We start from the raw sequence: 12,103 nt of genomic DNA on the forward strand, positions 1-12,103 counted from the left end.
ATCATCACAGGTAAAGTCACCTGATGCGCGGGTGTCACATGTGTTCGGCCGCAGTGACATCATGAAGACGATGAAGATGAAGAACATCTCGTGCTCTCGTTAGTTGAAAGGCCCTGCAGGACTCGGGACTCTGATTAAAGCGGCAGATGTATCGCACAGGAACTAGTGTGTGAATAACAAGGAAGTGTCATGGAGAGCAGTTACACTTCAGCCAGATCCCACAGAGCAGCAGACGGTGAAATATGTGCCGGCGGCCATCTTGGCTCGAGTGTTCAGTTGAAGGCCGTCGGCACTGAACTCATTAGTGCGTCGCATCGGGACGCTTTTATTTGGACTTTGAGATTTTTACTGCCAAACTCAGAGGGGATGTTTGTGACGAATCTCACGTTCATGTCAAAAGGAACCATAATCTGTTTTCTATGTGAATATATAGTAAAGTGTAATTTATTCCTGTGATCAAAGCTGAATTTTCAGCATCATTACTCCAGTCTTTAGTGTCACATGATCCTTCAGAAATCACTATAATATGATTTGATGCTCAAGAAACATTTATGATTATTATCAATGTTGAAAATAGTCATATTTGTGTGGAAACCGTGATGCATTTTATTTCTCAAGATTCTTTGATTAACAGAAAGTTGTAACGCATATCGTCTATAATAATATTGTGATTGTTGTTTTAATCAGAGGCGATTTCTTTAAGACTGCAAGGGAAGCTCAGCTTCCCCTGTATAATGTCAAAAAAATAATGGTCAAATATGTACTATTGTGTTAATATTTTATTGACTAAAAATGCGTTAGAAAAAGTTAATCTCGAAGACGAGTTCGTTCAGAATCAGCAACGTATAGTAGGTCGGCTGACTCGAATTCCTTCTCATACAGTCTCGTAGCATCACAGTGCATTTCCCTATGGCATTTCCCCATTGAAGCTGAGCGTCCATTGACTTCAATTGGGCTGCTTAGAACAGCTTTTTCAGTGCTTCGAAACTAGACGGTCATTGGATAAATGCTGCGATTATGTCCCGCCCACGGACGCTCAGCGTCTCTGGGGTGAATAGAGAAGTGGGCTGGCCTAGAGTCCGGGCGTCTGCGTGATGATTGGAGGATCTGTCGAAAGACTGCATCTCCTTTTGACTGACAGCTATTTTGTACTATAAGAAGTCGCTGAAGCTATTCGCGCTCAGTCCCATCGCGGATTTCTCAAGTGTAGTCAAAAGACAAACTGCTGCAACCTATTTCTTGATATTTGCGTGCGAAATTGCCAATTTTCATTTATATATTTCCCAGTTACACACCACATCCCTTGTTTGAGTTTTAGCGAGTTTAATAAAAAAAAAATTTATGGTCATTCATTCATTCATTCATATAGTAGGCAAGGCTAGCGTGGGTGAAACTGCACACGATGTCAGACAGTGCTAATATTGTCGACCTGATTTTGGCGAAGTCATTTGAAAGTCTTCCTTACGAGGAAAAGCTTAAAATTAAACGGAAGGGCAGATCAACACCTAAGATTGATTTAGTGCAAAAAATAGGGAAAAATAACAGCTCTCCTGGTATGACAAAATGAGCTGGCTGACTGGAAGTGCTGTGACAAATAAAATGTACTGCTGGCCATGCCTCTTAATGAAACCATCTCACGGATGTGTTGTTTGGTCAAAGGTGGGGTTTCAAGATCTGTCTAACTTTGACAGGGCATATTTACATTTACATTTTTACATTTACATTTATTCATTTAGCTGACGCTTTTATCCAAAGCGACTTACAATTGCTATGTATGTCAGAGGTCGCACGCCTCTGGAGCAACTAGGGGTTAAGTGTCTTGCTCAGGGACACATTGGTGTGTCACAGTGGATTCGAACCCGGGTCTCTCACACCGAAGGCACGTGTCTTATCCACTGCGCCATCACCACCCCGTATATAAAAGACATGAAAAGAGCCGTCATTTAAAAGACATGAAAAGAGCCATGAACATGTGAGTGCATGTGCAAGATTAAGTTGCATGGGCAGGATCAGGGTTGAGCATGCAATCAATAAAGGTGCTGGCATTCAAGTGGCTAAACATAATGAAACAGTAAAAAAAACAGGGCCTTCCTAAACCGCCTTATTGATGTGACATCCTTGCTTGGCCGGCAGGAGCTGTCATTTAGGGGACTTGATGAGAGTAGTGAATCATCCAACAAGGGGAATTACAGGGAGTTCACAGAAACATTAGCTAAATATGACTCTGTCCTGTCCACACAATTTGAGTGCTCAACTGTGTTTTCTGGTATGTCCCATACTATTCAAAATAACTTGATCTCTGCTCTTGCAGCCACCGTTTCTGATCAGATCAGAGATGAAATTCAGGATGCTCCCTTTTTTGGATGGAAGGTGGATGAAACAACTGATATATCCTGTCGTGCCCAACTCTCTGTCATTGTTCGCTATGTGGATAGTGCAGGTAAAATTCAGGAGCGCTTTATTGGATTTTTTGATGTTTCTGAGGGGCGAGATGCTCAGTCCGTTTTTGATGTATTAAATGAGCACATGCAGGGCTACAATTTTAAGGATAAGCTTGTGGCACAGACCTATGATGGAGCTGCTGTCATGGCTTCAGCTCTCAATGGTCTGCAGGCCAAAGTGAAAGCAATAGCCCCCAGTGCAATGTTTGTGCATTGCTATGCACACAGACTGAATCTGGTGCTGTCACAGGGGGCTAAATGCTTGCCTGAGTGCATCACTCTCTGGGTTTGCCACATTTTTTTCAAAATCCACAAAGAGGACGTCTTTTCTGGAGTCTGCAGGCTGTTCAAGGTTGCCCAGAAACGCTCCTACTCGATGGAATTTCACATCACGGATAGTGAGCACTGTGGCAAACAACTATGATGGCCTCCTGCAGACATTTGATAACCTTATTGCAGATACGACAATGGATGATGATACACTTGATTGTGCCAAAGGCTTTGTGAGGAAACCAAAAGGATTTTGAGTTTGTGTTCATGTTGTACACATATGAACAAATCTTCTCTGAGACTGTTGTGGTCTTTGACATTGTTCAGCAGAGGGCGATGGATGTTCTCTACTGCAAGAAAAGAATTGAGTCTCCTCTTGCATTTATGCCAAAACAGCAGATCTCACATCAGACCCACGAGATGAGCCCATGAGAAAGCGCCGTCTGACCCAATTGCAGGACCCCCAAGAGCGCTACAGAAATCTGTACATGGCGATCCTTGATAACATCTTGGAGCAGATTCCTCAACGTTTTTCAAATTTGGAAAGTATGCTCTTCTTAGAATTAGTCAATCCAGGGAAATTTGATGACATGAGGCAAGTATTTCCAGAGGAGGCCTGCCAAAGTGTCCTAAAAAGTATGGCCATCACTTTGATTCAGGGAGACTGAGGTCTGAACTTCAAGTCCTGTATTCAGATCAGGACTTGCAGGGTAACAGGGGAAAGCTGTGTGATTACTTGGTGTTCCTTAAAAACATGGAGTTGGACAGTGCAATGCCTCAGCTTTACAAACTGTTCTCATTAGTGGCAACAATTGGAGCTACATCTGCAGGTTTAGAAAGGAGCTTCTCCTGTTTAAAGCGGCTCAAGTCCTACACCCGTAACACAATGGGCGAAGGCCGTTTAAGCAGCCTAGCTCTGCTGGCCATTGAGAGGACACTGGTCAAGTCACTGGAAAAGACGCCTAGTTGGTACGACAGGGTCACAGAGCATTTTCTTGAAAAGGAACGCAGGGCAGAATTTACGTTTAAATAAATGACAATTCTATGATGTAGGCCGAAAATGAGCTTCCCCTCTTTGAGAGACCAGCAGCCGCCACTGGTTTTAATGATGTGTGATTGGACATTATCGAGTGTGTCCTTCTCTTCACACAAACACACACGTGGACTGTGGTAAATACAGGTGTAAACGGGGTCTATTTTCAAGCTATTCCAGTGTCCAGTGGGTTTGACTATTGCGCTTCTGCATTTAGAGCACACAATTTCACTGTGTGATTTAATCTATTAAATTATATAAATATAAAAGACAGACAGAGGTATTTCTGGCATTATAAATGCATTTTAATAGATTTATAATTATATAAAATTATATTTATAATTAATCAATATCACTCAGAGAGTGCCTTTTCTCCAAATATCTGCATAATTACAAATGTGATATTGATTTTATATAACAGTTCAATAAACAAGAAGTTATTATTAAAGTGACGTCTATTTTGCTGACGAAAATAGTTCCAAACAAAGACACAGTTTGATTTCATTACTGAATGAATGAATCATTAGAATGAATGATTCAATGACTCACTCATTAACAGTGAATCGCTGCCACCTACTGGCGGTATTAATTTCACATTTAAAGTATCTTTCATTTTTTTAAATTATTTCACATATCACATTTTGGTTAAAACATCAGAACATTATTTCTGTGTTTGTAAGAGCAGTTGAAATGCATTCATGATCTGCATTAAACAGTCTGTGTAAAAGCATCAGATGCAACTCTTGTGTTTCCTCTGCAGTGCAAAGATCAATTTTATTGATACTGGTAACAACAGCCTATTGTGTCTTACTATTCTAATTGAATTGATTGATTAAATGTAAGAATTTGTTAAAACATTAAACTGTTCAACATTGATAATAATCATAAATTTCTTGAGCATATAAGACTTCTGTTATTGGTTGTTCTGAGCTCTAGTATTAGTGATAATTCAGTTTCTCTCTGTTGTGTTTCTGAATGCAGCGCTAAATCTATTTTCAGCCCGTCAGACTCTTCAAACGCACTCCACACACTTCTGCAGTGTCAGGTGATGTCAGCTTTGACTAGCACAAACGCTGTAAACTGTGATAATGATGATGATGATGCTGGTTGGTGACAATAGCTGTAATGATTGACGAGATGATTCTGAAACGATCATATCAGTCGCTCTGGTGATGTTCTTGTTAAACGCTGTTGGCCTCTGTCACACACACACACACACACACACACACACACACACACACACACACACACACACACACACACACACACACACACACACACACACACACACACACACACACACACACACACACACACACACACACACACACACACACACATCCAGAATAACGCTCATCCTCTGCTGTGTTTTTCAGGATCCCTTCGTCTTCGAGCCCGGCTGCCATTTTAAAGTCGACGAGTTCGGCTTCTTCCTCACATGGAAAAGTGAAGGAAAGGTGCGATTTATCTGTTCACACAAATCACACACACCAGTGCCATTAAATCACTGCGTGTTTCCTCAGATCTTCATCGTTTCTATTCAGACTTTGAGATCATGTGTTTTAAAATAAAATTATAAGCTTATAAATTATATGATTGACTTTGTCTTGACTTGATGCTCATATAGTCCGTCATTGACATTCAAACTATTTCTGAAAGAAAACGGTCTGTTAGCAGAACTTTGGCTTGATAAAATGTGTAATATTATTAATCTGTGCCAATGAGCCCTGATGAACCGTAACCGCAGTGTGTGTGTGTGTGTGTCTCCTGCAGGAAGGGCAGCTGCTGGAATGTTCTCTGATCAACAGCATTCGTCCCGGAGTCGTGCCGAAGGTAAAGACGTCTGATTCCTGATCGATTGAAGTGAATCCTGCAATTGTTCAGATGAGTTGATCATGATTCACTGCTGATGGGATAAAACTGGGATATAGTTACACTCTTGAAAGTGTCTGACATACTATACTCATCTGACATCAAGCAGTTAGTGTACACAGGAGAGCCATCCACTAGACAAGGGGGAGGGGGGCAGGGGAAGAAACAACAGGATTTAGAGGGGATCTAAACACAGGTTTACCTTGGAGATGTTAAAAACAAGGTGAACCTGACCAATTCTATGAGGAAACTTGATCCTAATAACCACCAAACTCAGAACCTTGGTGATACGGTATGGGCCATTGAACCTTGGAGCCAATTTACGAGAGGCTAACCTGAAAGGCAGGTCTTTGGTAGACAAGCCACACACATAGCGAAGTGAGGAGATCCGATGTCGATTGGCTACTGCCTTGGTCTGTCTAGAAGTCCGGGCCAGGACCCCCTCAGCCCTCCTCCAGGAGACCGCAGCGTTGGGTTCCTGTGAAGAAAAGGATTAGACAGGGTTAGAAACTTCCACCCCTCGACCGGCCTCCTCTCACCTGTCAATGTCTCAGGAGAGGGACTCTACCACCACCCCCTTAGGAAGGATGGCTTCGACTAGCCTCCTCCTCTGGCCTCTCGTTGTTCCAGGAGAGGGACTCTACCACCACCCCCTTAGGAAGGATGGCTTCGACTAGCCTCCTCTTGCCTCTCGATGTCCCAGGAGAGAGACTCTACCACCACCCCCTTAGGAAGGATGGCTTCAACTAGCCTCCTCTTGCCTCTCGATGTCCCAGGAGAGAGACTCTACCAGCACCCCCTTAGGAAGGATGGCTTCGACCGGCCTCCTCACCCCTCTCGATGTCCCAGGAGAGGGACTCTACCAGCACCCCCTTAGAAAGGATGGCTTCAACTATCCTCCTCCTCTCGCCTCTCGATGTCCCAGTAGAGGGACTCTACCACCACCCCCTTAGGTAGGATGGCTTCGACTAGCCTCCTCTCGCCTCTCGATGTCCCAGGAGAGGGACTCTACCACCACCCCCTTAGGAAGGATGGCTTCAACTAGCCTCCTCTCGCCTCTTGATGTCCCAGGAGAGGGACTCTACCACCACCCCCTTAGGAAGGATGGCTTCAACTAGCCTCCTCTCGCCTCTCAATGTCCCAGGAGAGAGACTCTACCACCACCCCCTTAGGAAGGATGGCTTTGACTATCCTCCTCCTCTCGCCTTTCGATGTCCCAGTAGAGGGACTCTACCACCAAACCCTTAGAAAGGATGGCTTCCACTAGCCTCCTCTCGCCTCTCGATGTCCCAGGAGAGGGACTCTACCACCACCCCCTAAGGAAGGATAGCTTCGACTAGCCTCCTCTCGCCTCTCGATGTCCCAAGAGAGAGACTCTACCACCACCCCCTTAGGAAGGATGGCTTCGACTAGCCCCCTCCTCTCGCCTTTCGATATCCGAGTAGAGGGACTCTACCACCACCCCCTTAGAAAGGATGGCTTCGACTAGCTTCCTCTCGCCTCTCAATGTCCCAGGAGAGCGACTCTACTACCACCCCCTTAGGAAGGATGGCTTCGACTAGCCTCCTCCTCTCGATGTCCAAGGAGAGAGACTCTACCACCACCCCCTTAGGAAGAATGGCTTCGACCGGCCTCCTCACGCCTCTCGATGTCCCAGGAGAGGGACTATACCATCACCCCCTTAGAAAGGATGGCTTCGACTAGCCTCCTCTCGCCTCTCAATGTCCCAGGAGAGGGACTCTACCACCACCCCCTTAGGAAGGATGGCTTCGACTCGCCTCTCGATGTCCCAGTAGAGGGACTCTACCACCACCCCCTTAGGAAGAATGGCTTCGACCGGCCTCCTCACGCCTCTCGATGTCCCAGGAGAGGGACTCTACCACCACCCCCTTAGAAAGGATGGCTTCGACTAGCCTCCTCTCGCCTCTCAATGTCCCAGGAGAGCGACTCTACTACCACCCCCTTAGGAAGGATGGCTTCGACTAGCCTCCTCTCGCCTCTCAATGTCCCAGGAGAGCGACTCTACTACCACCCCCTTAGGAAGGATGGCTTCGACTAGCCTCCTCCTCTCGATGTCCCAGGAGAGAGACTCTACCATCACCCCCTTAGGAAGGATGGCTTCGACTAGCCTCCTCCACATGCCTCTCGATGTCCCAGGAGAGGGACTCTACGCCACCCCCTTAGAAAGGATGGCTTCGACTAGCCTCCTCTCGCCTCTCAATGTCCCAGGAGAGAGACTCTACCACCACCCCCTTAGGAAGGATGGCTTCGACTAGCCTCCTCCTCTCGCCTTTCGATATCCCAGTAGAGGGACTCTACCACCACCCCCTTAGGAAGGATGGCTTCGACTAGCCTCCTCCTCTCGCCTTTCGATGTCCCAGTAGACGGACTCTACCACCACCCCCTTAGGAAGGATCGCTTTGACTAGCCTCCTCCTCTCGCCTTTCGATATCCCAGTAGAGGGACTCTACCACCACCCCCTTAGGAAGGATGGCTTCGACTAGCATCCTCTCGCCTCTCAATGTCCCAGGAGAGCAACTCTACTACCACCCCCCTAGGAAGGATGGCTTGGACTAGCCTCGTCCTCTCGGTGTCCCAGGAGAGAGACTCTACCACCACCCCCTTAGGAAGGATGGCTTCGACTAGCCTCCTCCTCTCGCCTTTCGATGTCCCAGTAGAGGGACTCTACCACCACCCCCTTAGAAAGGATGGCTTCGACTAGCCTTCTCTCGCCTCTCGATGTCCCAGGAGAGAGACTCTACCACCAACACCTTAGGAAGGATGGCTTCGACTAGCCTCCTCCTCTCGCCTTTCGATATCCCAGTAGAGGGACTCTACCACCACCCCCTTAGGAAGGATGGCTTCGACTAGCCTCCTCCTCTCGCCTTTCGATGTCCCAGTAGACGGACTCTACCACCACCCCCTTAGGAAGGATGGCTTCGCCTAGCCTCCTCCTCTCGCCTTTCGATATACCAGTAGAGGGACTCTACCACCACCCCCTTAGGAAGGATGGCTTCGACTGGCCTCCTCCTCTCGCCTTTCGATGTCCCAGTAGAGGGATGCTACCACCACCCCCTTAGAACGGATGGCTTCGACTAGCCTCCTCTCGCCTCTCGATGTCCCAGGAGAGAGACTCTACCACCACCCCTTTAGGAAGCATGGCTTCGACTAGCCTCCTCCTCTCGCCTTTATATACCCCATTAGAGGGACTCTACCACCACCCCCTTAGGAAGGATGGCTTCGACTAGCCTCCTCCTCTCGCCTTTCGATGTCCCAGTAGACGGACTCTACCACCACCCCCTTAGGAAGGATCGCTTTGACTAGCCTCCGCCTCTCGCCTTTCGATATCCCAGTAGAGGGACTCTACCACCACCTCCTTAGGAAGGATGGCTTCGACTAGCATCCTCTCGCCTCTCAATGTCCCAGGAGAGCAACTCTACTACCACCCCCCTAGGAAGGATGGCTTCGACTAGCCTCGTCCTCTCGGTGTCCCAGGAGAGAGACTCTACCACCACCCCCTTAGGAAGGATGGCTTCGACTAGCCTCCTCCTCTCGCCTTTCGATGTCCCAGTAGAGGGACTCTACCACCACCCCCTTAGAAAGGATGGCTTCGACTAGCCTTCTCTCGCCTCTCGATGTCCCAGGAGAGAGACTCTACCACCAACACCTTAGGAAGGATGGCTTCGACTAGCCTCCTCCTCTCGCCTTTCGATATCCCAGTAGAGGGACTCTACCACCACCCCCTTAGGAAGGATGGCTTCGACTAGCCTCCTCCTCTCGCCTTTCGATGTCCCAGTAGACGGACTCTACCACCACCCCCTTAGGAAGGATGGCTTCGCCTAGCCTCCTCCTCTCGCCTTTCGATATCCCAGTAGAGGGACTCTACCACCACCCCCTTAGGAAGGATGGCTTCGACTGGCCTCCTCCTCTCGCCTTTCGATGTCCCAGTAGAGGGATGCTACCACCACCCCCTTAGAAAGGATGGCTTCGACTAGCCTCCTCTCGCCTCTCGATGTCCCAGGAGAGAGACTCTACCACCACCCCTTTAGGAAGCATGGCTTCGACTAGCCTCCTCCTCTCGCCTTTATATACCCCATTAGAGGGACTCTACCACCACCCCCTTAGGAAGGATGGCTTCGACTAGCCTCCTCCTCTCGCCTTTCGATGTCCCAGTAGACGGACTCTACCACCACCCCCTTAGGAAGGATGGCTTTGACTAGCCTCCTCCTCTCCTCTTTCGATATCCCAGTAGAGGGACTCTACCACCACCCCCTTAGGAAGGATGGCTTCGACTAGCCTCCTCTCGCCTCTCAATGTCCCAGGAGAGCAACTCTACTACCACCCCCCTAGGAAGGATGGCTTTGACTAGCCTCGTCCTCTCGGTGTCCCAGGAGAGAGACTCTACCACCACCCCCTTAGGAAGGATGGCTTCGACTAGCCTCCTCCTCTCGCCTTTCGATGTCCCAGTAGAGGGACTCTACCACCACCCCCTTAGAAAGGATGGCTTCGACTAGCCTTCTCTCGCTTCTCGATGTCCCAGGAGATAGACTCTACCACCAACACCTTAGGAAGGATGGCTTCGACTAGCCTCCTCCTCTCGCCTTTCGATATCCCAGTAGAGGGACTCTACCACCACCCCCTTAGGATGGATGGCTTCGACTAGCCTCCTCCTCTCGCCTTTCGATGTCCCAGTAGACGGACTCTACCACCACCCCCTTAGGAAGGATGGCTTCGCCTAGCCTCCTCCTCTCGCCTTTCGATATCTCAGTAGAGGGACTCTACCACCACCCCCTTAGGAAGGATGGCTTCGACGGGACTCCTCCTCTCGCCTTTCGATGTCCCAGTAGAGGGACGCTACCACCACCCCCTTAGAAAGGATGGCTTCGACTAGCCTCCTCTCGCCTCTCGATGTCCCAGGAGAGAGACTCTACCACCACCCCTTTAGGAAGCATGGCTTCAACTAGCCTCCTCCTCTCGCCTTTATATACCCCAGTAGAGGGACTCTACCACCACCCCCTTAGGAAGGATGGCTTCGACTAGCCTCCTCCTCTCGCCTTTCGATGTCCCAGTAGACGGACTCTAGCACCACCCACTTAGGAAGGATGGCTTCGACTAGCCTCCTCCTCTCGCCTTTCGATATCCCAGTAGAGGGACTCTACCACCACCCCCTTAGGAAGGATGGCTTCGACTAGCCTCCTCTCGCCTCTCAATGTCCCAGGAGAGCAACTCTACTACCACCCCCCTAGGAAGGATGGCTTCGACTAGTCTCCTCCTCTCGGTGTCCCAGGAGAGAGACTCTACCACCACCCCCTCAGAAAGGATGGCTTCGACTAGCCTCCTCCTCTCAACTTTCGATGTCCCAATAGAGGGACTCTACCATCAACCCCTTAGAAAGGATGGCTTCGACTAGCCTCCTCTCGCCTCTCGATGTCCCAGGAGAGCGACTCTACTACCACCCCCTTAGGAAGGATGGCTTCGACTAGCCTTCTCCTCTCGATGTCCCAGGAGAGAGACTCTACCACCACCCCCTTAGGAAGGATGGCTTCGACTAGCCTCCTCCTCTCGCCTTTCGATATCCCAGTAGAGGTACTCTACCACCACCCCCTTAGGAAGGATGGCTTCGACTAGCCTCCTCCTCTCGCCTTTCGATGTCCCAGTAGACGGACTCTAACACCACCCCCTTAGGAAGGATGGCTTCGACTAGCCTCCTCCTCTCGCCTTTTGATATCCCAGTAGAGGGACTCTACCACCACCTCCTTAGGAAGGATGGCTTCGACTAGCCTCCTCCTCTCGCCTTTCGATGTCCCAGTAGAGGGACTCTACCAACACCCCCTTAGAAAGGATGGCTTCGACTAGCCTCCTCCTCTCGCCTTTCGATGTCCCAATAGAGGGACTCTACCACCACCCCCTTAGGAAGGATGGCTTCGACTAGCCTCCTCCTCTCGCCTTTCGATGTCCCAGTAGAGGGACTCTACCACCACCCCCTTAGGAAGGATGGCTTCGACTAGCCTCCTCCTCTCGCCTTTCGATGTCCCAGTAGAGGGACTCTACCAACACCCCCTTAGAAAGGATGGCTTCGACTAGCCTCCTCTCGCCTCTCGATGTCCCAGGAGAGCGACTCTACTACCACCCCCTTAGGAAGGATGGCTTCGACTAGCCTTCTCTTCTCGATGTCCCAAGAGAGAGACTCTACCACCACCCCCTTAGGAAGGAGGGCTTCTACTAGCCTCCTCCTCTCGCCTCTCGATGTCCCAGTAGACGGACTCTACCACCACCCCCTTAGGAAGGATGTCTTCGACCGGCCTCCTCACGCCTCTCGATTTCCCAGGAGAGGGACTCTACCATCACTCCCTTAGGAAGGATGACTTCGACTCGCCTCTCGATGTCCCAGGAGAGAGACTCTACCACCACCCCCTTAGGAAGGATGGCTTCGACTAGCCACCTCTCGCGTCTCAATGTCCCAGGAGAGGGACTCTACCATCACCCC

At 49.2% G+C, this 12,103-nt stretch overlaps 1 protein-coding gene across 7 annotated transcripts in view; it reads left to right on the forward strand.

The window, feature by feature from the left end:
- The window catches only part of plcb4b (phospholipase C, beta 4b), a 146,284-nt gene that overhangs the window by 38,551 nt on the left and 95,630 nt on the right, over positions 1–12,103 (forward strand). For all 7 annotated transcript variants that reach the window (XR_013207528.1, XR_013207532.1, XR_013207531.1 and 4 more), the window contains 2 exons: positions 5,121–5,201; positions 5,518–5,577. Coding sequence is in view for 1 of the 7 variants with exons in the window: in XM_077245641.1 (XP_077101756.1) it covers positions 5,121–5,201; positions 5,518–5,577 (141 nt within the window). In the remaining 6 variants the exon portion in view is untranslated. The remainder of the gene's footprint in view (positions 1–5,120; positions 5,202–5,517; positions 5,578–12,103) is intronic.

Source organism: Siphateles boraxobius, unplaced genomic scaffold, assembly GCF_051911475.1.
Source record: "Siphateles boraxobius isolate OS27281-9 unplaced genomic scaffold, OSU_SipBor_1 274, whole genome shotgun sequence".
Classification (NCBI taxonomy): Eukaryota; Metazoa; Chordata; class Actinopteri; order Cypriniformes; family Leuciscidae; genus Siphateles; species Siphateles boraxobius.